Genomic DNA, 27,688 nt, shown 5'->3' on the forward strand with positions numbered 1-27,688 from the left:
GAACTGTAGAGCAACCCAGGGACCCCATCCTTACAGCTCATGCCAGGCTCTACAGACAAGCAACACCCAGCCACGACTAGTGTTTTGCAGCCCTGGTTTCGTGAATAATCTCCTACCTCACAGGTTCTATTCCTCTCCCATTAATCCACTTCCAACCATGCCTGGCCATGCTTTGGATCCTCCCGTACCCCATCCTTGCCTTGTTCCATTGATTCTGTGCATTTCTCTCCTTGGCTTGGGATGTCCCCCCAGCTGTGCTGGACCTCTGTTTTGGTTTAATGTATTCACACATTTACCCTAATCTCATCTTTACAGCCCCTGGACTCAATCCTGATTCCTTCTTCTACCCCCACTATCTCCTATCCCCCACTCTAATCTGTTCTAGCCCCCATGGATAAGACCAAGAAAAGTAGCAGTCTTTGATAGAACTCTTCAGATTATAATGTTTGTATTATATAATGTGATTTAAATTCTAAACCCACAAGCAAAACATCTGAGGCATGGGTCCTCACTCTGTTATCCGGAAAATAGTCATCATCTTCTTTTTCCTGGTGAGACCATGTCGCTTGGACATCACTTCTGGCTGTGTGAGAGGTGGTGATTGACTTACCTTGAAATCAAGATCTTTTAGGGGCGCCTGGGTGGCTCAGTCGGTTAAGCGTCCGACTTCAGGAGGGCGCCTGGGTGGCGCAGTCGGTTAAGCGTCCGACTTCAGCCAGGTCACGATCTCGCGGTCCGTGAGTTCGAGCCCCGCGTCAGGCTCTGGGCTGATGGCTCAGAGCCTGGAGCCTGTTTCCGATTCTGTGTCTCCCTCTCTCTCTGCCCCTCCCCCGTTCATGCTCTGTCTCTCTCTGTCCCAAAAATAAATAAAAAACGTTGAAAAAAAAAAATTTAAAAAAAAAAAAAAAAGCGTCCGACTTCAGCTCAGGTCACGATCTTGCGGTCCGTGAGTTGGAGCCCCGTGTCGGGCTCTGGGCTGACGGCTCAGAGCCTGCTTCCGATTCTGTGTCTCCCTCTCTCTCTACCCCTCCCCCGTTCATGCTCTGTCTCTCTCTGTCTCAAAAATAAATAAAAAACGTTTAAAAATTAAAAAAAAAAAAAAGAAATCAAGATCTTTTATCTTCAGAGAATAATGGCTAAGATCAAGGTAATTAAGAGCCCAAACTCTGAAGGGTGCCTGGGTGGCTCCTTGGTTAAGCATCCGACTTTGGTTCAGGTCGTGATCTCACGGTCTGTGAGTTCGAGCCCCGCATCAGGCTCTGTGCTGAGAGCTCGGAGCCTGGAGCCTGTTTCAGATTCTGTGTCTCCCTCTCTCTGCCCCTTCCCTGCTCATGCCCTGTCTCTCTCTGTCTCTCAAAAACGAATAAACGTCAAAAAAAATTTAAAAAAAAAAAAAAAAAAGAGCCCAACCTCTGAAGCCAGACAATGCGGGTCTAAATCTTGTCCCTGCAACCTGCTACTATATTTTCAGCTTGTTCCTTTGTTTTTTGTGTTTGTTGTTTTTGGGGGGTTTGGGTTTTTGTTTGGTGCTATTTTGGTAAACAACAAGCATCTTGATCATATCAAGTTAGAAACATCAGAATCATTCACTACGTCTTGGATATTGGCCCCTGTCCTGTCCTGTCTCTGCTTTCCCCAACTCCTCCTTTTTGCAGTCATGAATCCTTTTTTGTATTCATTCAGCTGCATTATTTATCTGTCATGTTGTCTGGCACTGTGCTGGGTCATAGAGATACTAAGATGACAAATCACGGACTCTCCCTTAAAGGTGGACAAATATGTATAGAGGTCAGAGGGACATGCAAAGAAATCCATTCATTAAAATGTTAAGGATGCTGAGATAGAGAATGCTGCAAAGTACGCCAGGGCATAAGGGAGTGCACAGTGAGTTCTGCCTGAGGGAACAACGTGGAAGAGGGTGTCAAGGAGTTAGGGAAGTTTTCATGGAAAAGGTTCATGCTTCAGGTGACTCTTGAAGTCCTGCTCTTCACTCATGGCCTCAGACCTGTTCCAAAACTCAGGCAATCTGAACAAGACAGTCTCCACAAATAAGTTCAGAAATTTCACCCATGTCCTGGATTCTAGTGACCTAGTTCCAGTGGTTGGGGTTCCCACATTGCCCCCCAGTTCCCTTTGTTGCCATCAGTTAAGAAATCTACCATCAGGGGTGCCTGGGTGGCTCAGTCGGTTAAGCATCCGACTTTGGCTCAGGTCGTGATCCCACAGTTCGTGAGTTTGAGCCCCACATCGGGCTCTGTGCTGACAGCCCAGAGCCTGGAACCTGCTTCGGATTCTGTGTCTCCCTCTCTCTCTGCCCCTCCCCTGCTCACACTCTGTCTCTCTCTGTCTCTCAACAATAAAGGTTAAAAAAAAAATTTTTTTTTAAAGCTACTATTAGCAGGAGTAACCCCTGAGCCAAAAATCATAGCTTGTGATCATAGCTTGTGAGTCATGAAGGGCTCAGTCCCCAGTATCAATCAGGTTGCAGTCTTTATCATATATGATATCTAAGTCCTTCCCCAAGATTTAAGGCCTTCTTTGAACTCTAGCCCAGGGACTACAGTCCCTGCTGTTTATCTTGTCCTTGCCAGCCTTCTTCTCTGGGATCTGGGGCCTCCTTTCATATCCCAGCTGGGGTTCTGCTATCCATCTGGAGAATGGTCTCCAGAATGGCCACCCATCTACTGAGACCTGCCTGAATGTCCCACTGCTGGGGTTCCCACTTAACTCAAAAGCCCAACCTCACATATGTCTGGATTGTGGCTAACTTTCCATAAAGACTCTCTCTGACCAAATTTTAGTCAGGCTCCTCTGAGCCTTCTTCACACCCAGATCTCAACTTTGGTGCCTGGCCCAACTTTTAGCAAGAATCCAGCTAAGTAAGTTTAGTGAGAGCTCCCTACCCTTAATATCTGATAATATCCTCTTCTTCTATCTTTGATGCCTAAATCCTTGACTATCTTTAGCAAGAATCCTGTTAGGTCAGTTTGTTGAGAATCCTCTACCCTTGATGTCTCCTCTTAGTAATTTTCCATTCATTAACCCCCCCCCCCCATCCTGCTCCTTGGCTGTAAATCACCCCTTGTCCTTGCTGTATTTGGAGCTGAGCTTGATTTTCTCCCCTATGGCAACAGATTTAACCCCTATTACAATAGTCTTTTTCTTTTCAAGCAATGGTTGATAGATTTTTTTTTTTTTTGGTAGCACTTTGTGGCATAGTTTTTTTTAAATTCTTTAATCTCAACTTTGCTGAGATATAATTCCAACTTTATTGGTGTATAACATGCATAATCTATAACATGTATAGTTTAAGGTGTATAACATGATGATTTGATACACATATATATTGTGACAGATTACCACAATAAGATTATTTAGCACTCCATCACCTCGCATGATTGCCATTTTGCTGTGTGTGGTGAGAACCTTTCAGATTTACTCTTAGCAACTTTCAACTATGGCATTGTAAGAGTATTGTTAACCAGAGTCCCTATGCTGTACGTTAGATTACCCAAAACTTATTCGGGTCTTTCTCCAGGCTCTCTTCCTCCTCACCAACTGTAGCTGATGTATGTGCAACAATGCAGCTCAGATAGAGTCACCTGAAAATATGGACCTGGAGAATGTGGTCCATTCCATGCCAACCAATGTCACCGAATTCATTCAGTCAGTCAGACCGTCAAAACATACGAATACATTTAAATGGTTTGTGAACATAAATATATTTTCAAAGAGCTTCCTTGTTTGTAGTACAGACATAAACAAAATACAAATACGCAAGGAATAATATATGTCTTCTGCTCTTTTGAAAAAAAAAAAAAAACCCATAGGAGATGCAGACCTTTGATGTTCTAACGGTACCATAAACAAATTCACTGGCCTGTTTTTGGACAAAGGATTATCAGAAATTTTACCTCTTGGGTTCCGAGTATGTTTTTGTTGTTAGTAGAGAGACTCTATTGTAAAAGCCTCCCTACCTAGAGCTCTGGTGATTTTTTTGTGTTTTATTCGTCTCTTTCATTTGGCTTCGCGTAAGGTAAGGACTTGATTAAATTCAAATTTTGCTGTACTTTGTGCTAATGTCAGGTACACGATTTTCCTCTTGAATATCTGCCTTCGTGTGGGTTGTCCCTGAAGTGTTTTGAAGGAAATGGCGTGTCAACCACTCACTGGTTCTCATGGCTTTGCAGTGGAGGCAGGGCCTTTCCCTGGTTTGGTAGCTTCCCGCATTCCTTTGCCTCTGAGCTATTTTCCTCTTCTGAATACTAGCTGGCGATGGGTGATGTTCACTTTCACTCTCCTTCCACGAAGAGGCTCCCGAGTTAGAGTCTTCACCGTCACACTCGGTAGAATCACTATCACGTTGGGTCTGATTCACCCGGCTGAATTGAGAATGGCACCTGGCTCGTCTTTGTTCCAGAGAGGCGTTGAGCAAAGCCAGTTCAGAGTCAGTTATAGGGGTGAGTTGGCTCTGCTTTGGTTTTTTCATCATTTGTAAAGAGGCCCAGTCACCATCTTTGCTTTGCCGCTTAAAGGAAGTATCTTTGCTTGCTAACAGCCAAGGAAACAGATGAATATGTTAGGCATATTATTGGTCACCGGAATTTCATATTCCCTAAGGAAGCCCATGGCACGTGTGGACTCACTCTCAGTTGCCATTTGCCAAGCCACCACTTTTCTCCACTCACTTGCAAGTGTTGGCATCTCCCTGCATCTATACCGCTTGCACACCAAATCTCCTAAAGACCAGGAAGGTCAAATGGACGCTTGACACACTGCTTTTGAAGTTTTGTGGGCCCCTGATATAAGACCAAGGGAAAGGCCTCTAAGCCTTTCCAGAGAAGGACCCTTTTTTTTTTTAACGTTTATTTATTTTTGAGACAGAGAGAGACAGAGCATGAACGGGGGAGGGTCAGAGAGAGAGGGAGACACAGAATCCGAGGCAGGCTCCAGGCTCTGAGCGGTCAGCCCAGAGCCCGACGCGGGGCTCGAACTCACGGACAGTGAGATCATGACCTGAGCCGAAGTCGGCCGCTTAACCCACTGAGCCACCCAGGCGCCCCGAGAAGGACCCTTTTTAACCTTGCCTCGAAGTCTTAAAGATTCCGGTATGTATGTGAATGTGATCTGGGTAGCGGGAAACTAAAAAGGATCTTTTCTCTACACAGTGAGTGTGCTGGAGTTGTCTTTTGCCCAGCTGGCTGGCAAAAACAGATTGTGAAGCTTTCAGGAGTTTAATAAGATAGCTGTTAAAACACAGCCATTAGTAAAAATGAAATTATACAAACGCACCATTAAATCAATTTAGGTTACATAAATGTGATAAATATTCAAAACTAATCACTTCCTAATTATTTTATTACATTTTATTATGAAGTATGCTCTTAAAGCTATTTCTGTCCTATCTGGTTGGAAATACCACGTAATCATGTGCTACCCTGCATCTCTCCCCTGTAACATACACTGGTAATTTGAAATCAGTTTTGATGGATGGCGTAGAAATCAACAAGCACTAAAAATCAGGTCTCGGTTTATGGTTTTGTGGATTGTCTAGGCTTAAAGTGATGAAAAACAGGTTACTAACATAGGTTACATTTCGAAGTGTCATGGGCAGGGCGCCTGGGTGGCTCTTGACTTCAGCTCAGGTCATAATCTCTGGTTCTTGAATTCAAGTCCTGCATTGGGGTCCTCACTGACAGTGCAAGGCCTGCTTGGGATTCTCTCTCTCCTCTCCCTGTCCCCCTCCCTCTCTCTCAAATAAATAAACTTTTTTTTTTTTCAACGTTTTTTTTTATTTATTTTTGGACAGAGAGAGACACAGCATGAACGGGGGAGGGGCAGAGAGAGAGGGAGACACAGAATCGGAAACAGGCTCCAGGCTCGAGCCATCAGCCCAGAGCCTGACGCGGGGCTCGAACTCACGGACCACGAGATCGTGACCTGGCTGAAGTCGGACGCTTAACCGACTGCGCCACCCAGGCGCCCCAATAAATAAACTTTTAAAAAAATGAAATAAAATAAAAAATAAAAGTGTCATGGGGTGCCTGGGTGGCTCATTGGTTGCGTGTCTGACTCTTGGTTGTGGCAGGTGATGATCTCCCGGGTCATGGGATTGAGCCCCATGTTGGGCTCTGCGCTGGGCATGGAACCTGCTTGGGGTTCTCTCTCTGTCCCTCCTCTGCTCACACATGTGTGCTCTCTCTCTCTCAAAATAAATAAATAAATAAATAAACTTAAAAAAAAAAAGTGTCATCCTGTAGCCACCACATTCTGAATAGCACCCAAAAACAAGGGAAATATGCTTCCAGAGTATTCTAAAACTATTATCCAATTCAGCAAAGAAGTCACATCATTGGCAACCAGGTTAAGTTCTAACATACATCTTGTTTCTTTCATCTTACTCCTTAACTTAAAGGAAAAGAACATTCATTTTGGAGCTACAGTTGTTCGTCCACTGCAGCCACAGGCCGGCCAAGGATGCAAGGGTCTGGCAAAAATCAAGGACAGCATTTAGCTACAACTGGCGATCTATATGGAATTTACTATAAAGTGTATTACATGTTTTGTTACTTGTAAATTGTGCGACATACATCCTTCATGTCAGCGACATTTAAAAAAACCCCACGTAGACACACATCCACATTTTTGGGGAGTCAGTTGTTAAAACACTTAACAGCACACCCCAGCTTATAGGTTATTTAAAAAGATGTCATACATGGGGCGCCTGGGTGGCTCAGTCGGTTGGGTGTCCGACTTTGGCTCAGGTCATGATCTCACGGTCCGTGAGTCATGATCTCATGGTCCGTGAGTTCGAGCCTCGCGTCGGGCTCGGGGCTGACAGCTCAGAGCCTGGAGTCTGTTTCGGATTCTGTGTCTCCCTCTCTCTCTGCCCCTCCCCTGCTCATGCTCTGTCTCTCTCTGTCTCAAAAATAAATAAATGTTAAAAAAAAAAATTAAAAAGATGTCATACAAAGCTCACAGTGCTGTAGCAACCCGAACAATAAAGGTATATGAAAAGGGAGCTATGTGAAGGGAGAATGTTGAGGAATGAAGCGAGAGCTTGAGCTCTACCTACCAGTAATTTATAGCCTCTAGCGGCTCTGCAAAAGCAGGTAAGCTGTCCTGGGCTAAAGCAAGGAGCTCCCGCAAGGGGCCACCACAGGTCTGGGGAGGCCCTATAGCCATTCTGGGCTGTTCTCCTCTGTACTTTGCTTTCCACATTCAGCACATATTTCTCTCATCACAGTCCAATACCAAATATGCACCCACGCTCACCTTTACTGACCGAGGTGCTGGTCCCACTGTCTTCCTCCTTTTTCTTCTCTGACATCTGCTTCAGAAATAGATTAGTAATAGCAATCTCAGTTGGTTGGTTTTCGCTTACATTTACTTGTAAAACACTGCTGCCCTAGGGGCACCTGGAAGGCTCAGTGGTTAAGCGTCCGACTTCAGCGCAGGTCATGATCTCACGGTTTGTGAGTTCGAGCCCCGTGTCGGTCTCTGTGCTGACGGCTCAGAGCCTGGACCCCGCTTCTGATTTTGTGTCTCTCCCCCTCTCTCTGACCCTCCCCTGCTCATGCTCTGTCTCTCTCTGTCTCTCAATAATAATAAGTAAACATTAAAAATTAAAAAAAAATTCCACTGCTGCCCTAGACTCTTGGACAATGTCTAATTTTAAACATTCAGTACAATTCAATAAATTCTTACTGAGTTTCCATTACAGTGATCCTTCTGCTGCCCACTGAAGATCAGGCTTTGATGCCAAATCTGCCAATGTGTTTTGAACCAAACCAAATGGAACAAAGACTTGAGAGAAAACAATACTGATAAGGATCTGTAGGTTATAAAGTTTTCCTGTATTCACATTGCAAAGACATGTTATTTAAACATCTTTTTTCTTTTTTTTTTTTTTTGAGAGAGAGAGAGAACTTGAGTGGGGGAGAGGGGCAGGGACAGAGGGAGGGAGAGAATCTCAAACAGGCTCTATGCTCAGTGTTGATTCCCCTGAACCTGGGATCATGACCCAAGCAGAAATCAGGAGTCGGATACTGAACCGACTGATCCACCCAGGTGCCCCTAAATATCATTTAAAAACAGATTTGATGGTACTGGGATTGATTTTAAATTACTTAAAAAAAATTTTTTTTAATGTTTATTTAGTTTTGAAAGAGAGAGAGAGACAGACAGTGTGAGTGGGGAAGGGGCAGAGAGAGAGGGAGCACAGAATGTGAAGCAGTCTCCAGGCTCTGAGCTGTCAGTACAGCTCAAACTCGTGAACTGTGAGATCATGACCTGAGCTGAAGTCAGATGCTTAACAGACTGTGAGCCACCCCGGCACCCCTTAAATTACTTTGTAAAGGACATTTCATCAGGTCTCCTTTTCTATTATCTTTGAAGATCTTTACCAAAGTTCATAAACTTAATATCTCCTAAATCCTTCAGGAACTTTCCTCCAAAAGGCAACCATGACGCATTATCTGTGAATCTGGCAGCAAAAAAGAAATGGATTTCTTTGAAGAGTTCCAATTTCAAATATTCTAGCCCAATATTCCATAAATAAGTCTGTTCCATTGTTCAGATCCATGCCCCATTTTTTGATGCTGAACGTGATTTTGCCAAAAGATATAAATATAAAGCAACTCTTTCAGAATGTTATCAAAATTTTAGAAATACTGGTAACACTTTTGACACACAATAATTCTCACTAGGAATCTAATAATCCAGGGAATAATCCCCCAAAGAGAGAAGACTATGCACAAAAATAATCAGAAAGTAATTAAGATAATATAAAATGCAAAATTCAAAAGGAGGCAATGGTTACATAAATTATGGTACAATCATCATATATAGTTGTAAAAACTATTATAATAAAGGCACGTCACAACATAAGAAAATGCATGTTATAATATTAAGTTAAAAATCAAGATGCATGGGAATGCAAGCTGGTACAGCCACTTTGGAAAACAGTATGGAGCTTCCTCAAAAAATTAAAAATAGAAATACCCTACGACCCAGCAATTGCACTACTAGGCATTTATCCAAGGGATACAGGTGTACTGTTTCGAAGGGACACATGCACCCCCATGTTTATAGCAGCACTATCAACAATAGCCAAAATATGGAAAGAGAGCCCAAATGTCCATCGATGGATGAATGGATAAAGAAGATGTGGTGTGTATATATATATATATATATATATACACACATATACACACAACGGAGTATTACTCGGGAATCAAAAAGAATGAAATCTTGCCATTTGCAACTACATGGATGGAACTGGAGGGTATTATGTTAAGTGAAATTAGTCAGAGAAAGACAAAAATCCTATGACTTGACTCATAGGAATCCAAGAGACAAAACAGATGAACATAAAGGAAGGGAAACAAAAATAATACAAAAACGGAGGAGGACAAAACAGAAGAGACTCATAAATATGGAGAACAAACTGAGGGTTACTGGAGGGGTTGTGGGAGGGGGGATGGGCTAAATGGGAAGGGGCACTAAGGAATCTACTCCTGAAATCACTGTTGCACTATATGCTAACTAATTTGGATGTAAATTTTAAAAAATTAAAAATAAAATTAAAAAAATCAAGATGCAAATTTGTATATGCAGCATAATCACAAGTTCACTAAAAATATGAAAAAAGACTAAGCAATGTCCACAAGTGTTAGCAATGGTTGAGTTTGAGTGAAAGAGTGATAGTTTTCCTTATAACTTTTTAAGTTGTCTCCAGTTAGGAAAAAAATGAATTTTTGTAGAAAGTCCAACTTCCTTCGGGTAGAAAGTGCTGTACTTGGGTATTCATAACTACAATCCAGGACCCTTGGCCCATTCCTTTCTTAATATCTGATCTCTGCAATAGCAGGCAAGTATCTTTAACAAGGTGCCTCTCTCCTTTTTGGGTTACGGCAACCATTCTCTGAAAACCTTAAGAATGGAATCTTCTTTTAAGAAACCACTCTTTTGAACAAAAGATGCAATGGGCATTAAGGAGGGCACTTGTTGGGATGAGCACTGGGTGTTATATGTAAGTCATGAATCATTAAATTCTATTCCTGAAATCATTATTACACTATATGTTAACTAACTTGGATTTAAATTAAATATATATGTACATATATGTATGTGTATACATATATGTACATATATATGTACATATGTATGTATATTTAATATATATTTATTTTAATATATATTAACATATATATTTATATATAATATATATAAATAAATATTTATAAATTTATATATTATATAGAAATTTATATATATTATATATATTTATAAGTATAATATATATTAATTTATATAATATATATTTAATTTAATATATATTTTAATGTATATTTAATATATAATACATATATACATACATATATGTACATATATACACATACATATCCATACATATACGTATATATATAAAAGAAACGACTCTTTTAGAAATGATGGGGGGGCTTATTTTAAATTGAATATGTATAGAGATAATTATTAAATGATTAGCAGTTTATAAGCCTAAAAATTATAGTAGTTGGCTATTTCCATGTAATCTGGAGTGATTTTTATTTCATTGCTTGCACTTTTCTATAATTTCTACGTTTTCTATAATGCATACTTTTGTAATGGATGAGGAAGGGGGAATGTTTAAAAACATTTATTAGGTTTATATCATTTTCACAGAAAGCCTCTATATTTGACTTAATGTCACATTAAAACATAATCACAAAATCCTGAGAAAGATTTTGCATCAAGCTAAGTGGAATCATACGAACTGTGGTTATCAAAAGCATTTTATTAACTATCTGTGTGTGACTCCGTGAGTGAAAACAGCAGCAGAGCCTGCCCTGAGGAGTAGGGTAGAACAGAGGAGAGATCTAGGCTAAGGCTACCAGGGGACAACTCTGCAATTTCTCCGATTCACTTAACACCTCTTAAACTCAGTTTCCACATATGCAAAACAAGAAGCTTGGACTGGCATTGTTGGGAAAAATACCGGCACCAGCAGTCTGAATAAACACTAAACAAATGTGTAAACTAAATATAGTATTCATAGTCTCTGAAAGCAAAAAAGTACATGCATCCTGAAGAGTGGCAAATCCAGAGGAAATCCCTGTGCTTCGCAGTGGAGGATAATTACCACCACATTTCCATCACACTTTTACCATTACTTCAAGGTTTGTAAATAAAGGCTCATAGGTTAGCAGAGAAAATGAAGTTCAAAGTGAAAGAAAAATTCCATCCTCCTTGACTAGCTCTCATATGGTTCTCAGATTTCAAATCTGGGACCCTTCAGAAGAAGCAGTTCAACCAATTGTAACTGCCATAAGGATACAAAGCGAAAGACGAAACCTCTAAGATAATTAAGGTTTTAATCAGCACTGAATAGATTTAATTCAACATTTCAGCTATGCTTTGAAGCAAACGAAGTATATGGCAGGAAACCATGGTCTACATCTCCTCTGTCACTAACCGCTTGTGTGACATTGGACAAGTCACTTGATTTCCTTGGGGTTTATCAATTAAAAAAAAAAAAAGGAGGGATACTGATACCTTACTCGCCTACAGAAAGGAAGCAGGACAACGTGCTCTCTTCAGGTCCTTGAAGCTCAGGACTCTGGGACTCCAAAGAGCTGACGCAAGCAAAGGAGCAGAAGAATAGCTTAGACCTCGTAAGTGGTCTTCATGAGGAAATTGCCAGGAATCAATTTCAATTTTTTGTTAATTTTCTAAAGTATCTTTTCTGGCCCATCCAGACAAATTCAATATACTTAGCTAGGGAGTTTAGGACACATATCAGCGATCACTATTCTAAATCTCCTTTTGGCAAAGTATCTACTTGAAGAAGCATTTAGACTTTAGATGAAACTTCTCAGGGGGAAGAGGTGGTGAGGGGAAGAGAATCTGATTATCATAATGGAATCCAGCTGGCATAGATAGACCAACCCTCCTGCTCTCCTTCTAGAGCTGATGCAGCACTCGGTCTAGCTGCCCATTGCCAGCCCAGTGTTCTGACTGTAATGCCAAATGATGGAGGTTTGAGTAATCATCAACCTGTATGAATGGCCAGCAAGGACTCCATGTCAGCAATTTACAAGAGCTCTGTTACTCATAATATGTTGGAGATTCACAGTCCTGAAAATTTGGGCTATCTCCTTCCTAAGAGGATGGTATTTTCTTCTGCTAGTAGGTGGTCTAGAATGCCGACCTTCGTTCTGTTTAGTTTATTTCTACATCTTATCTGTCGGGAGAGTATAGTGCCTCATTCTACAAACTCCCAAATCCTACAACACGTCTTCTATAAATACGACAGCTTTAGTATCTTTGATTAGAATTACGTGGCTACAAAAGGAATGTGGAGGTCATTCACCAGTAGGGAAGTTCATCCCAGCATGACATAGCCTATGGACAAACTGCAAACCTAAATGTCTCAGAATCACAGATGTGTTCTGGTGCAACCACAAGACAGTCATGCAGTCATGAGGAGTGCTGCTGTGTGAATACGATTTGAGGAAGTGTTGCAATATAAGACTAAGTTTTGAAAAAGCAGGATACAAAAATATGTACAATACAATGCCGACAATGTAAGATCAAGGAGAAATGGAGAGAAATATACTGAGATAGAGAAAAAGAAAAAAAAACTAGAATATACTCCAAAATGTTAACCACGGTTATCTCTAGAGAATAGGATTACATTAGCTTAAATTTTCTCCTTCATCCTTTTCCATATTCTTGGATGCTCTAGAGCGAGATTGCATTATTTTTAAAATAACTTTAAAAAAGTAGTTGGATCGAAGTAAAGTGAATTTATTTTATGGAAAATCCCCTATTCTACAGTAAACATATTATATAAAATGAAATCGGATAGCCTACCCAGACAGAAGCCCGCGAAAAGAACATCAGGACCAATATAATGACAAAATACCAAAGCAGGAAGCTCCCTATTGCCCCGCAAGAGTCATCCTTCTGGCATTCATAATCCTGACTTGGAATAGGAAAACTTAAAGGTAGGGGAGGAGGATCCACCTCCCAAAATAAGGAAAAAAGGTCTCCCATGACGGCTTCTCGCTTTGGAAATAAAGCATGCTCGAAAGAAGGAAGATGACTGAGAAGTACTTCACTCCATGTGTATGACAATTTCCTTGGCAACCTATTATGACATACACTTCAGTAACTGTGACAGGAACCGGCAAACACTTCTTGGATTTCTAAGCTTTTGGAAGATTTACGTAAATTATTTCTACAAAAGGTTATGGTATTTACCCCCTATGTCAATAGGGTGCATTCTGCCCTAATCTTTTTTTTTTTTTTCCTGAAATTTGTATACACTGTATCTTCCTTAAATTTTAACGCCTATAAAATCTAAGTCTCTGAGTTATTCATTCATTTTTTTCAGTGTCTTTTACACGTGTCATATCACATACCATATATAGATTAACATACGTGGGTCTAATGTGTTATAGACTGGATTGTGTTCCCCCAAATTCATACGTTGAATGAATAACCCCCAATTTGACTATAATCACAGATAGGGCTTTAAGGAGACAATTAAGGTGAGGGGCAGCTGGGTGGCTCCATGAGTTAAGTGTCGGACTCTTTTTTTTTTTTTAATGTTTATTTATTTGAGAGAGAGAGCACAAGCAGGGTAGGGGCAGAGAGAGAGGGAGACACAGAATCCAAAGCAGGCTCCAGGCTCCGAGCTGTCAGCACAGAGCCTGATGCAGGGCTTGAACTCACAAGCTGTGAGACCATGACCTGAGCTGAAGTCGGAAGCCCTATCGACTGAGTCACCCAGGCGCCCCAAGCATTGGACTCTTAATTTCGACTCAGATCATGATCTCACAGGTTCATGAGTTCGAGCCCCACATAGGGCTTTGCACTGACAATGCAGAGCCTGCTTGGGATTCTCTCTCCCTCTCTCTGCCCCTTCCCTGCTCACGAGCTCTCAAGAATAAATAAATTAATTTTTAAAAAGAGATAATTAAGGTTAAGTGAGGTCATAAAGATAGGGCCCTAATCCAATATGACTGATGTCCTTAAAAGAAGAGTAAGAGACGCCCCAGGGGGTATGTGGACACAGAAAAAAAAGGCCCTGTGAGGACACAGAAGTCAGTAAGCCAAAGAAAGAGGCCTCAGGAGAAAACAGTTCCAACCTGGAAAACTGTGAAAAAATTTAATTTTTGTTGTTTAAGCCACCCAGTCCAGGGTACTTTTTACAGTAACCCTAGCAAACTAATACATAATGCCAGCTATATATCAAATTTGGTTAGTAGTACCGTTCCTTTTTAAGCCTTCAACAAATGCACGATAACTTAAGGACATCAAGAGAGGAACGAGGAGTCTGTTGTAAATGACATCAAATGTATACAATTTCCTAGGAGAGAGACATGGGGTGGGGAGGAACCTAGTATTCTAATTTTGACTGTACATTGAACCCTTTCACTGCGAACCATTTTTGAGTTAGTCCGTCTCAATCTAAAACTAGAGCACAACACTACTGCTGCTAAGGCAGTCCAAAAATTATTAAAATCGCAGTTAAAAAAAATCTGTTAGATCTTTTAAGAGCATAGCATACCTGCAGATTCCATTGCATATTAATGATACGCAGTAAATAAATAATAATTATTATCTATTAAGGAAACAATTTTCTTCTATTTGACTTTAGATGCATTTTAGGAAACTTTTGGGTCATTGAGACGTACATGACGTAACAATCCACTAGCTTCTTGTGAAAAGGTGTGATGTTTTCATTAGGGTAACATTTCTCCACAGCCCCAACGGCGGGTCCCAGCGCCCTGCTCTTCCTGGCTGTTGGCCCTGTGCTTTAGGCCGGCGTCGCCTCTTCCAGGAAGCTCTCCTTCCGGGAGCCCATCCGTGGCACGCCTCTGGGCTCACCTGCCCCCACCTCTCCTGCCCACCTAGGTCACCAGCTGGCTGAGCTCTTCCAGACACTAACCAGGGAGCTCCACTTTCGCATCCCGGCGCGGCTCAGTGGCACAAAGTAGGCGTTTGGATTCGTTCAATGAAACCAAACTGAACTCCCCGATGAACCTCTTTTCCCCCTCAGGATCAGTTCCGAAGAATATGCAAGAAAAGGAACGATTGCATTTTTTTTAAACCTCAAAACCACTAGCAACTTTGACACGTTTGGGGGTTTCCTCTCACTGCTGCAACCTCATCACAGGGATATTTAAGAATTTACACTGGGTCAGAACACTTTTGTGAGAAATGCTTCGCTGAGGCTGATGGGCGTCTGGACACATTACCACATTCTTTACCCTACAATTAGCTACCCTGCTTAATAAAATCTGCTTTAAAAAGTGAGTCCATAAATGCTCTAAGGAAGCTAAAGTTATATTAGTATATAGAAATTCAGCTTGTTACAGTTATTTCTTTTTACTGCGGGTTCAGAGCTTGGTCAGAATTTTTGCTGCCCAACCTTCTCCCCGCAGCTGAGCGGGAGGCACAAACCCTAAAGCTGTTTCCCTGGTAACGTTCCTAGCTCTAGGGCTCCCAGCCGCCCTCCCCAACCTCCTCTTCTCGCGAGAAGGTCCGTTCTTCCGGTAACTGTCGTCCGGCAAACTGGTTGCCTACGCCTTAGTGCTTGGCTTCGCGCATGCGCAGTAGAGAGTGGCGCGAGCCAGCAGCTTCCGGCCGAAGAACATGGTGGGTTTTCGGGGTTATTTTTGTGCTTAGTGGACGCGGAGTCCACGCGTGCTGTGGGGTTTCCACGACTGCGGATCTGCAGAGGGTTCAGCCAAAGGGGGGTGTGGCCAGGCGTCCCTCCACCTGTAGCGGAAAGGAAGAAAGAAATGATAGGGGTTGCTGAAGTTTGTGCTGGGAGACCCAGGGCGGGAAGCTCTCGGGACTGGGGAAGTTTTGACTCGCGGACTGGGTGGCGGGAAGAGCGCTGCTCTGTACTTTCTGGGCAACGACTCCAGATATGGAAGTCTTAATGTTTTTCTGCCGGAGATGAGGCCTAGCGAAACAAAGGAAATATAAATTCCACGTGGACCCAAACTGCACACTCCCCAGTCGCTCTCATCCCCTTCACAACAGGAGCGTTCACCCTTATAAAACTTCAGTCCTCACACTTTATCGGCGGCAACACAAAGTTGGGATCTTTGGCGCCCCGCGGTCCGAGTGCAGAGTTGTTTACGATCTTCTGCGTGAAGATGTAAGAGGAGAGCCTTAAAAATTTTTTTTAATATTTATATCTATTTTTGAGACAGACAGAGCATGAGCGGGGGAGGGGCAGAGAGAGAGGGAGACACAGAATCCGAAGCAGGCTCCAGGCACTGAGCTATCAGCACAGAGCCCGACTTGGGGCTCGAACCTACAAACCATGAGCTCATGACCTGAGCTGAAGTCGGAGGCTCAACCGTCTGAGCCACCCAGGCGCCCCAAGAGGAGAGTCTTTAATGGCTTGTAGCTAATATGGAATATTTTCTCTCAGAGCTTGGTATTTTGAGGGGCTAGTCTTTGTGACATTCCAAAACAATACGGAATAATTGCACATAAAATCACCACCCTTTTAAATTACAAAATAAGACATTTTTATTCATTGGAAGTGTTCTCTGAAGTGATGAGCAAGTTCCCTATTGATTACAATATGGTGCCTATAAAGTTATAATTTAGGGCTTCCCTTTCATACAATAATAAATGAAATTTTTTGGAAAGACATTAAAGATAAGGGAAAATATGTGCAGTTTTTAGTTCCAATTATAAAGGACACAAGTTGGATTTCTTAAATGGGGAAGTGGTGTCTCTTCGTTAATTCCTGTGCTTTTTTGTTTTTGGATAGATGCAAGGGGAGGCAAATCCTAGTGCTTCCCTTATTGACAGAACCATCAAGATGAGAAAAGAAACAGAAGCTAAGAAAGTGGTTTTAGCCTGGGGACTCCTAAATGTATCTGTGGCTGGAATGATATATACTGAAATGTAAGTTAATTAATCAAAAAAAGTGAAACTTAAAGAGGACAGTGGTTGGTTCCACAGGTTTTTGTGTTTTTTTGATTTTAGGTGTTTTCTGTTTGGTTTTTGTGTTTGTTTGTTTGTTTTTTAAGATTTTGAAAAGCCTTCTTAATTTTTTCAGGACTGGAAAGTTGATTAGTTCATATTATAATGTGACATACTGGCCCCTTTGGTATATTGGTAAGTAATTAATTTTTACTGTGATTTAGGTTTGCTACCAATGAAAAACTGCATTCATGCTTAATTCAGCTTAGTATTCATTCCTTCACTCCATAAATATTCAAGTGTGTAGTGTGTTCCAAAAACTGGGAATATAGCAGGCAGGGAACAAGACCCTTGCCCTCATGGAAGGAACATTCTAGTAGAGGAATGTAGAGGAGACAAATTAAACAGTACAGTTCCAGGTAGTCATTAGAGTTCTGTGATGAAAAATAACTGTTGGTGGTGGTGATTCGCATTTATTTTCTCTGAAATGCCTTCCCTAAATCCCTACCATGTCTCCTTTCAAGAACAATCAGATTTCTATTCCATTAATGCCTTCCTCAGGTTCCTCGTTCTGTCCTCCTCTCTACTTCTCTCTACTCTTCAGTATAAAGAGGGTATAAAGAGTCTTTATGGCCATTAAAGTGAATTTGTAGTCTAATACACATGTTGATGTGGAGTCCATGGTGTGGCAAGTGAATAAGCAAGAGTTTTGGGAGCACCTGGGTGGCCCAGTCGATTAAGCGTCCGACTTCGGCTCAGGTGATGATCTCACAGCTCGTGGGTTCGAACCCCACGTTGGGCTCTGCTGACAGCTCAGAGCCTGGAGCCTGCTTCGGAGTCTGTGTCTCCCTCTCTCTCACTGCCCCTTCCGTCCCTGCTCGTGCTCTATCTCTCTGTGTCTCTCAAGAAATAAATAAACATTAAAAAATTTAATAAGCAAGAGTTTTGGGATCTGCATGCCTGAGTGTATAATCATGACTTCGGTAACTAGCTGTGTGCTCTTGCAAAAGTCACTTGACTCCTCTAGTCAACTGAAGGTGAAAATGTTTGTTGTACAAGGTTGTGAGGGTTAGTGATTTTTTTTTTAAGATTTTTTTATTTTTAAGCAATCTCTGCACCCAGCGTGGGGCTCCAACTCAACCCTGAGATCAAGTCGCATGCTCCACCAACTGAGCCAGCCAGGTGCCTGATAATATTTTGAAATTTACTAGTAAATGCCATAGACATTATACCTAATAGACATTCATTAAATGGTAACTGTTATGAGGACTAAGAAGATAGTTTTCAGTTTTGTTGTTAAATTGCTAAAGTATGAAGGGTTTTGTTTTCCACTCACCTTTAAATGTTATCCCTTCCATCCTCCCCCTTAAAAAAAATAAACTGTTCTCTTCCAGAGCTTGCCCTTGCGTCCCTCTTCAGCCTAAACGCCTTATTTGATTTTTGGAGGTATTTCAAATATACTGTGGCACCAACAAGTCTGGTTGTTAGCCCTGGACAGCAAACACTTTTAGGGTCGAAAACAGCTGGTAAGTGTTTTATATCTTTTGCAAAGGTGGGGGAAAGGTTGGCAATAAATCTTTCTCAATTTAATTTGCCCTTTTTATAGACTCAGTTGGAAGGGACTTCTAAAGCCATCTGGTTCAACTATATTAAACAAGTCTATAATAAATTGTCTTAAGACCAATGATTATCATTCCTATTTGTATAAACTGAATGGAAATACTATTCAACAACCTCATGAAAGTTTGTTCCATTGTTTAATTACAGTTAAAATTAAATGACTAACCCTTATGGATTGAAGCGAATCTCTTACTTTAAACTGTATGGAAATGGTAAACCACTACTTTGTGTCCTTAGGTAATAATATGTAATTTAACAACCAAGTTATTCTATTACTTTCTCTTTTCCTGAAGAAAAATTCATTTCATTAAGTCTGTTTTTATAGAAATTTTACTTATACATGCACGCATATATTATTTATTATTTACTTTATTCATTCATTCATTCTTTCTTTCCTTCCTTCCTTCCTTCCTTCTAGTTGTACAGACTACTCCTCCACACGATCTGGCAGCAACCCAAATCCCTCCCTCGCCACCTTCTCCTTCAATTCAGGGTCAGAGTGTGTTGAGCTATAGCCCATCTCGTTCACCCAGTACCAGCCCCAAGTTCACTACCAGCTGTATAACCGGATACAGCCCTCAGCTGCAAGGTCTGTCATCAGGTGGCAGCAGTTCCTATAGCCCTGGAGTGACTTACTCTCCCATCAGTGGTTATAATAAGGTAATGAATCTTTTTTCCTGGCCAGTCACATTATTTTAGAATTGGGAGCTACCTTGAAAATCACCAAATGAATCAAAACTCCTCATTTTCTCACTGACAGGACTGAGACACAGTGGGTAATTGGCTTGCCCAAATTGCCCATTTAAGAGCCAAGAACAGAACCCAGATCCTGATACCTAGTCAGACGTTATGTATACCACACCCTAAAATGAAAGAAAAAAAATCAGCTTTTGGAAAGATAATGGACTGAGAGTCACCCTCTAGGATCTTTCTGCAGGGTCTTTCAAACAAGTTGAGACTATGATAATTTTTTTACTTTAGTTTTTTAAATCTATGTTTGCCCTCTTTCTTTGCTTGTTTATATGAAACTTTTGTATATCCTTATAGAATCTTAATGCTTTTCATCATGTGGAATATCTCCTAAGCTAAAAACTGGGATTGTTGTGTAGTTTGACTCTTCATGATGGACACCACCCTTCATGGGATGACTAGAAACCTCCATTCCAACTTCCACAAAGTGGGTTTGATAGAAGCAAAATTGACAAATTTGAAATTGTGACTCCTGCCTGAAGTGTAAGAATATAAAAGGAGTGTTAAAGGGGGCATGGTCACGTTTTCAGATGCTCTCACTAGTTAGAACTACATCCCTACAGCTGCTAGTTAAATGAGGAATGTCTGGAAGTGAAATCAACACACTGCCCTTACCCGTTACGTAATATTTCTTTGTAATGAAATTGCATACTACTGGTTACCCAATAACAATTTTGGCAAATAATAACATTTAGAGAATTTTGTATGTTAAATTTTATGAGGAAATGTATATGTAGTGATAATTAATAACCCATAGGCAAATATGACTTACAGTTTTTGTTTTCATGAGAAAAAAAATCACTCATAGTTTTACCAACCAAACATAATTTCTGTTTAATGGCTACTTAATACTCATCTAATGGAAACACCATAGTTTACTCTTGAATATGTAAGTTATTTTTATTTCTTAAAAACTATTAATCTGTACTAAATAGCTCTGTATAAACTTGGTAACATTAATTATCTTTTTTCTCCTAGACTGTAACCTTCTTGAGTACAGGATTGTGTGTTTCTATTCTTGTTTGTTTTCTTAGTATATGAAATATCGATGCTATATATACATATTGAACCAAGTTAATACCATGGAAAAGTTAATGAAATGGAATAGTAATTTTTCTAGGGAAAAAATGCCGAGATTGACTAACAGGTAGAAAACCTAAATAAATAAGAAAAAATTTGAACTTTAATCAAATATATCTGCAGAATATATTAGGGTTCCGAAGTTTTGTCATTGAGTTCTTTTAAGTTTTCAAGAAACTTTTCAACTTTTGATTATGGAAATGTTGAAACATAGATAAAAACGAAGGGACTAGTACAGTGCATTTCTAGAGTCAGAAAACTGGATTGAAATCCTGGGACAATCGTGAGTGAATTACCTAATTTCTCATATCTGAAATTAGTATGGTAGTAATATTTACTTATCGAGAGGATAAAATAAAATAATGTACATTATGCATAAGATGTGCCCCTCAGCAAAAATAAACCAATTAGTGAATAGCGCAGATATCATCATGGCATATAGAAGGATCTTAGAGAAGGGGGCATCTGGGTGGCTCAGTCAGTTCAGTGGCCAACTCTTGATTTCAGCTTGAGTCAGATCCCAGGGTTGTGGGATTGGGTCGGGCTCCGTGCTGAGCATGAAGCCTGCTTGGGATTGTCTCTTTCCCTCTGCCCCTCTCCCTGTTTATGCTCTCTTTCTCAAATAAAACTTTTTTTTTTTTTTTTTTAAATAAAAAAAATAAATAAGAGAAAGCAGGGCGCCTGGGTAGCTCAGTCAGTTAAGCATCAAATCTTGATTTCGGTTCAGGTCACGATCTCAGGGTCATGAGATTGAGCCCTGTGTTGGGCTCTGTGCTGACCATGGAGCCTGCTTAAGATTCTCTTCCTCACTCTCCCTCTGCCTCTCTCCCTTGCTCACACACTCACTCTCTCTTTCACTCTCAAAAAAAAGAAAGAAATCAATGTGGAAGAGGAGTAACATTTTTCTTTTTTTTTCAACTTTATTTCTTTTGCCACTATACTGGAGTAAGTAGTTAATAAAATAGGTAATACCAGTGACCAGTAGTTGTATTTTTTTTAAGTTTTATTTATTTAGGTAGTCTCTACACCAGACTTGGGGCTCGAACTCACAACCCTGAGATCAAGAGTTGGATGCTCTTCTGACTGAGGCAGCCACGTGCCTCCATATTTTTAAAGTGTTTAACTTCATAAGGAAACACAAGTTAAATGTAAATTTTTAAAAATTCTTCTATATCCAGTAAACATTTTAAAATAGTGAAATGGACATATACCAAAATAGGTCCGCCTATCAACTTTTTTCTGAATAGTACTTAGCACAACATTTTCATTTAATAGAATCGGAATATGTATTAAATGTTTATATGCTTTGATCAGATCATTTCTGTTTTAAGAATCTCCTGAAGGACATTTCTCAGAAATTAAGAAAAGATTTATGTAGGGGCACCTGGCTGGCCAGTCGGTAGGGCATGTGGCTCTTGATCTCAGGGTCGTGAGCTCAAGCCTCACGTTGGGTGTGGAACTTACTAAAAAAAAAAAAAAAGAAGAAGAAAAGAAAAGATTTATGTACAGAGATGTTAGCATTATTTACAGTGGCCAAATCTTGTAGATAATTCAAATGTATTGAATGTAAAAATAAATAACGGTACGTATGTATAATGAAATATTGTATAGCTAGTAAGAATAATATTACAGAGGATTTTTGTAGGAAAATCCTTGGTTACCTTTAAAAACACAATGAGGTTTAGGGACACCTAGGTGACTCGGTTAAGCGTCCGACTCTTGATTTGGGCTCAGGTTATGATTTTACACTTTGTGAGTTCAAGCTCCACATGGGGCTGGGATTCTCCCTCTGCCTCTCTGCCACTTGTGTGCACACACATACGTGCTGTCTCTGTCTCTCTCTCTCTCTCTCTCTCTCTCGTAGAAAAAAAGTTAAAAATGAGGTTTAAAAAACAATTGTTTTGTTTTAAAAAATATGTAAAAACAATATATTGATATAGCTATATGCACTTAAATTTTGAAAATACATAAGATATGAAAAGGGATTATATTACCTCTAGGTTGTAGTTCTAAGTATGACTTATTGTCTTCAAACTTTCCATTTTTTAAGACGTGCACATAGTGCTTTTTAAAAAAAATAGACTTTGGGGCGCCTGGGTGGCTCAGTCGGTTAAGCGTCCGACTTCGGCTCAGTTCACGATCTCGCGGTCCGTGAGTTCGAGCCCCGCGTCGGGCTCTGTGCTGACTGCTCAGAGCCTGGAGCCCGTTTCGGATTCTGTGTCTCCGTCTCTCTCTGACCCTTCCCCGTTCATGCTCTGTCTCTCTCTGTCTCAAAAATAAATAAATGTTAAAAAAAAAAAAAAAAATTAAAAAAAATAAAATTAAATTAAAAAAATAGACTTTATATTTTAGAACAGTTTTAGGTTTGAGCACCTGGGTGGCTCAGTCAGTTGAGCGACTGACTTTTGATTTCGGCTTGGGTCATGACCCAAAGGTGGTGAGATCAAGCTCTGCTTTGGGGCTCTGCCCTGATGTGGAACCTGCTTGGGATTCTCTGCCTCTCTCCCCACTGCGCTCGCTCGCTCACTCTCTCAAAAAACAAAACAAAACAGTTTCACGGCAAAACTGAGAGGAAGGTACAGAGACCTGTCCTATACCTTTTGCCCCCCCAAGGGCACAGCCTTCCCAATATCAAAATCCCCCACCAGAGTGGTACATCTGTTCCAGTTGATGAACCTGCATTGGTACATCATTATCACCCAGAGTCCACAGTTTACTTTAGGATTCATTCTTGGTTGTGTACATTCTGTGGGTTTAGATAACTATATAATTCTGTGTACCCACCATTATGGTACGGTATCATATAGGGTAATTTCATTGCCTTAAAAGTCCCTCATGCTCCACCTATTCATCCTGTCCCACTCCTGACCCCGATCCCTGGCAACTACTGATCCTTTTGCTTTTTCCATAGTTTTGTCTTTTTCAGAACATCATATAATTGGAATCATACAGTGTAGCATTTTCAGATTGGCTTCTTTTAGTCAGTCATGTGCATTTAAGGTTCCTCCATGTCTTTTCATGGCCTGATAGCTCATTTCTTTTCAATGCCAAATAATATTCCATTATGCAGATGTACCGCAGCTTATTTACCCGTCCACCTACTAAAGGATGTCTTGGTTGCTTCCAGGTTTTGGCAATTACGGAATAAAGCTGCCATAAATACCTGTAGGCAGGTTTTTGTGTAGACCTAAGTTTTCAACTCCTTTGGCTAAGTCCCAAGGAGCACGATTGCTAATCAGATGATAAGTGTAGTTTAGTTTTGCAAGAAACCTCCAGACTGTCTTCCAAGGTGGCTGTACCATCTTGCATTCCCACCAGCAGTGAATGAGAGTTCCTGTTGCTCCACATCCTTAGCAACTTCTGGTGTTGTCACTGTTCTGGATTTTGGCCGTTCTAATGGGTGCGTTACCTTCTGAAAGTCAAAAACCAACACAAAAGTAAATTTCTTTTTTTTTTTTTTTTTTAATTTTTTTTTTTTCAACGTTTTTTATTTATTTTTGGGACAGACAGAGACAGAGCATGAACGGGGGAGGGGCAGAGAGAGAGGGAGACACAGAATCGGAAACAGGCTCCAGGCTCTGAGCCATCAGCCCAGAGCCTGACGCGGGGCTCGAACTCACGGACCGCGAGATCGTGACCTGGCTGAAGTCGGACGCTTAACCGACTGCGCCACCCAGGCGCCCCAAAAGTAAATTTCAATAAGAAAAAGTTCTTTTATTTTGTGTAGTTGGCGAGCTATAGTCCTTCTCCTTCCTCCCCCTACCCTACAACTGTCGGACCAGTGGAGGGCAGTGGGTTGAGATCTCGCTACCGTTCTTCACCCACCGTCTATAACTCGCCTACTGACAAAGAAGACTACATGACAGACCTACGGACTTTGGATACTTTTCTTAGAAGTGAAGAAGAGAAACAGCATAGAGTTAAGCTGGGTATGTATATTTTTATTCAGATCCAACTCTCATTTTTGGTGTTGCTTTTATGTTATCCTTACCCTATTGTTTTCATTATTTTGATAACTGTACATAAATACTTCTTTTTTACTAATATGTGTAGCTTGAGAGAAATACATTTTGTTCTTATATTTTATAGAGTTAGAATTTTAAGTGCACCAAATTTAAGAAGTAAAATGCAGTTGAACTGAGAATTCTTGAACCTTTTATCTACATTAAGATTGAAAGCTTTTTCTATATATAAGTTATACTTTCTATTCAAAAATTGAGGCTATAAAATGTTTTTGAAGCGGTGCAGAGCAAAGCTTATTGAAGTGATAGTTGTCTCTTTTTGGTCCTTGGGAAGATTGGCATGACAGGGAGGGATAAAGGAGGGAGAACATATTTACTCCAGAAGTGCTGCTGTTTTTCAGAACATTTTCAAACTTCTCTTTAGTTTACTTTGAGAAACAGTGTTAGCAAATCTTAATCCATTTGGGGTGGATTTGATTATAACAAAGTCAATTATTTGAAACCAAATTAGGTTATTGAGCCACGTAATGATTTTTCCCCCTCAGGAACTTTCACAGAAAGCACATTAGGTGCTAAAGCATGGCCACAATGAGGAAGTCCGTTATTGGACCATGGCTCTTTGTGTCACTTGAAATCTCTCCATTGATTTTTAATTTAATTTTGCCTGAAAGTGCCAGAAATGTCAAAGAAACAAATCAATATTATCTTGTTATTTGTCGATGCATGCTTTTTCTTCTTGTGAAATTTTGAACTATTTCAAGTTTTCTGAAAATCATATAGAGTATAATGCAAAGAACAACCTATGTCATTCCCTCTCCCTATCTTTGTCTTATTGAGATATTTTCTGGCTTCCATTTTTATTTCCTCTTTGATCCATAGGACTTACTTAAAAGTGTTATTATTGTTTAAAAGTTATATTAGTGATTGGTGTTGCTTTTAATTTCCAAACATTGAAATGAAGGCTTGATTATCTTTTATTTTTCCTTCTAAGTTAATTGTGCTACACTAGAGATTGTGACCTCTACCCTGTTAATTCTTTGGTATTTTTTAAGACTTGCATTTAGGCCTGTTGTGTGATCACTTTTTATAAATGGTTTTTGGTATGTTGAAAAGGATGGCGTAGTCTCTACATACTTGGCTCCATATTTGCTCATTGAACCAAACTTCCTGAACGTGTTCTTAAATTCTTTATCTTCTTAATCTTCATCCACTTGCTCTATTAGTAAGAAAGTCGGTTAAAAGCTCCCACTGATTGGTTTACATTAAATGTGTCCTCGTAATTCTGTTAAATTTGCTAAATGTATATGAAATTATGTTAAGTGCATATAAATTCATGATTGTTAATACCATTCTGGTCAGTTATTTCTTTTATCTTTATCTTAAGCTTTTTGCCTTGAAATCTGTTTTCTCTGATATTAACACAGCTGTACTGATTTTCTTTTGTTAGTATTTGCCTGGTGTATCTGTGTCCATCCTTATACTTTGAACTCTCTGTGCCTGTAGGTTTTAGGTAATTCAGTATTTATATAAATTAAATAGTAAGTATTTTTGTGAGGAGCTACTTTGAGACTATATAAGTATCTTCTTCCTCATCAAATTTGACTTCCTGGCTTTAACATCCTTTTAAGTTTCTTTTCAAAATTATTACTGTGTTGTAGTGGCTATCTCATTCCATCATTCCTTCTATATTATTCCCTTTTACATTTTTAAACATGTTTTGTTTAAAACGTGCCTAAGGTTTTGTTTAAAATTTGCTTAAATTTAAATATTTTGTTTAAAATATGCATAAGGTTTACCATTTGAACCATTCTTAAGAGTATAATTCAGTGGTATTCACATTGTTGTGCAACCACCTTTTACGTTCATTTGTTGGCATTCTATTGCAAGGTAAGAACTTTTTCTTCTCCCCAATTATGTCATTTATTTTAGTGGTTAGATTGTTTCAGGTTTGGGTAGTGGGATCCTCTGGTTTCTGGTTTTTGTTTGTTGTTTTGTTTTACTGTCTAGCACCACAAGATAGTCCAGGCTTCTCTTGTACTTTCCTGGTTAACTAGCTCTGGAGTCAGTCCATTTCTCCAAGGGGACCATGATTGCTTTTAGTGGAGAATGATGTTGCGAAATTAATGTCTGGGCACTGGATATGTCATTGTTGATGGGGTATCATTACTTTAGGTCCTCTCAACAGACAGCCAGGAATATATATGTATATATATACACACAAATACACCTATATGGGTTTCCATATCCATCCATCTATATATTAAAAACCATGAGTACATACTGATACCTCCAATTGCAGTCCAACTATGCAGGGTTTATTCTAGCCTCCTCCCTTTTCATATTTGTAACTCCGTTCTCCAATAGTAAGAAACCAGACACTCACATTTACTCTTTCTCACACACTTTTTTTCCTGCCTGGTCACTTCATCCTTAACTATTTCGAATGCATCTCCCAAGAATGTGAACATTTTCCTTTCTGACTATAGCGTAATTACCATACTTGAGATACTAGTGTTATTCATATTCACATTTCTTCCAATTGACCCAATAATGGCCTTTGTAGCTTTTTTTCTTTTACTGGTGCAGGATCTGATCAAGGATCATTTTTCCATATTTAGCTGCCAAGCTTCTGTTGTCCTTTTTAATCTAGAACGTTTGTGCTTCTTTGTTTTGTTTTTTTATGACATTTACATTTGAAGAAGTCAGCCTAGTTGTTTTGCAAATTTGGATTTGTGTGATCATTTTTCATTATTGGATTAGATAAGAATCAGTTTAAATACGATTTTTTGGCAAGACTACAACTTAGGTGGCAGTGTGCTCCTTTCAGCATATCACATCAGGAGACTCATGATACCATTTTGTCCCTTTATTGGTGAGATTAAATAGGATCAGTTGGTCAAGATGATGGCAACCTTGGCCTTTCCCTTTTGTAATTAATAAATAATCTATAGTGCGATACTTTGAGACTTGTGAGTCCTGTTCCCCAACAGCCTTTTACCCGGTGGTTTTAGCATCTGAATGAGTTAACGCAGTGGTGGTTGCAAAATGGAGACTTTCTAATACTTTCATTTCTTCTGCATTTAGTAGTTTGGCATTCTTCTGTTGTCCCCCTCACCCCACAGTTTGTGCTGCTGGTTGGTTCTTCCATTAGCAGTATCTAACCTGCTGTTTAACTCACTGAGTTTTTTCATTTGTTGTGGGTGGGTTCTTTTTTTTTTTCTCCAGTTTTCAAGGTTTTACTTGGTTCTCTTTCATATATGCATGATTTATTTTAGTGTATCTTGTTTTGTTCTTATGTTTTCAATTTTTTCCTA

The 27,688-nt window shown here is 40.0% G+C and overlaps 2 protein-coding genes across 11 annotated transcripts in view; one reads left to right on the forward strand and one right to left on the reverse strand.

Annotated features, from left to right (window-relative positions):
• Positions 1-3,703: 3,703 nt before the first annotated feature.
• On the reverse strand, positions 3,704-15,065 carry SSMEM1 (serine rich single-pass membrane protein 1). 5 transcript variants are annotated; one of them, XM_058724285.1, is made up of 3 exons: positions 14,960-15,065; positions 7,276-7,330; positions 3,704-4,551 (listed from the first exon to the last, which is right to left on the reverse strand). In XM_058724285.1, exons 1-3 carry the CDS (start codon positions 14,978-14,980, stop codon positions 4,055-4,057), a joined length of 573 nt encoding a protein of 190 aa, XP_058580268.1. In that variant the 5' UTR covers positions 14,981-15,065; the 3' UTR covers positions 3,704-4,054. The 5 variants fall into 5 exon arrangements, with proteins under 5 accessions (XP_058580268.1, XP_058580271.1, XP_058580269.1 ...); XM_058724288.1 differs by lacking the exon at positions 14,960-15,065 and adding an exon at positions 14,579-14,699; XM_058724286.1 differs by lacking the exon at positions 14,960-15,065 and adding an exon at positions 14,579-14,691 and having other exon boundaries at positions 7,276-7,333.
• Positions 15,066-15,234: 169 nt separating this feature from the next.
• TMEM209 (transmembrane protein 209) overlaps positions 15,235-27,688 on the forward strand; it is a 39,088-nt gene continuing 26,634 nt past the window's right edge. For 4 of the 6 annotated variants that reach the window (XM_058724270.1, XM_058724274.1, XM_058724275.1 and 1 more), the window contains exons 1-6: positions 15,577-15,669; positions 16,808-16,944; positions 17,099-17,157; positions 18,357-18,488; positions 19,001-19,242; positions 24,140-24,341. In XM_058724270.1, coding sequence (XP_058580253.1) covers positions 15,667-15,669; positions 16,808-16,944; positions 17,099-17,157; positions 18,357-18,488; positions 19,001-19,242; positions 24,140-24,341 — 775 coding nt within the window. In that variant the 5' untranslated portion in view covers positions 15,577-15,666. Of the gene's footprint in view, positions 15,324-15,576; positions 16,181-16,807; positions 16,945-17,098; positions 17,158-18,356; positions 18,489-19,000; positions 19,243-24,139; positions 24,342-27,688 lie in introns of those variants that run through there. The other 2 variants (XM_058724273.1, XM_058724271.1) reach the window with 2 other exon arrangements.

The sequence above is a fragment of the Neofelis nebulosa genome, chromosome 4 (assembly GCF_028018385.1).
Source record: "Neofelis nebulosa isolate mNeoNeb1 chromosome 4, mNeoNeb1.pri, whole genome shotgun sequence".
NCBI classification, from domain to species: domain Eukaryota; kingdom Metazoa; phylum Chordata; class Mammalia; order Carnivora; family Felidae; genus Neofelis; species Neofelis nebulosa.

What these genes read in the sequence shown, in the direction of transcription:
- SSMEM1 (XM_058724283.1), bottom strand. Translation starts at nt 13,059, where the DNA reads ATGGGAGACCTTTTTTCCTTATTTTGGGAGGTGGATCCTCCTCCCCTA. An exon ending in TTTCGCGGGCTTCTGTCTGG is followed by an intron (nt 7,334 to 12,876) that starts GTAGGCTATCCG and finishes CTATTTCTGAAG; the next exon opens with CAGATGTCAGAGAAGAAAAA. An exon ending in CAGCACCTCGGTCAGTAAAG is followed by an intron (nt 4,552 to 7,275) that starts GTGAGCGTGGGT and finishes CTTGGCTGTTAG; the next exon opens with CAAGCAAAGATACTTCCTTT.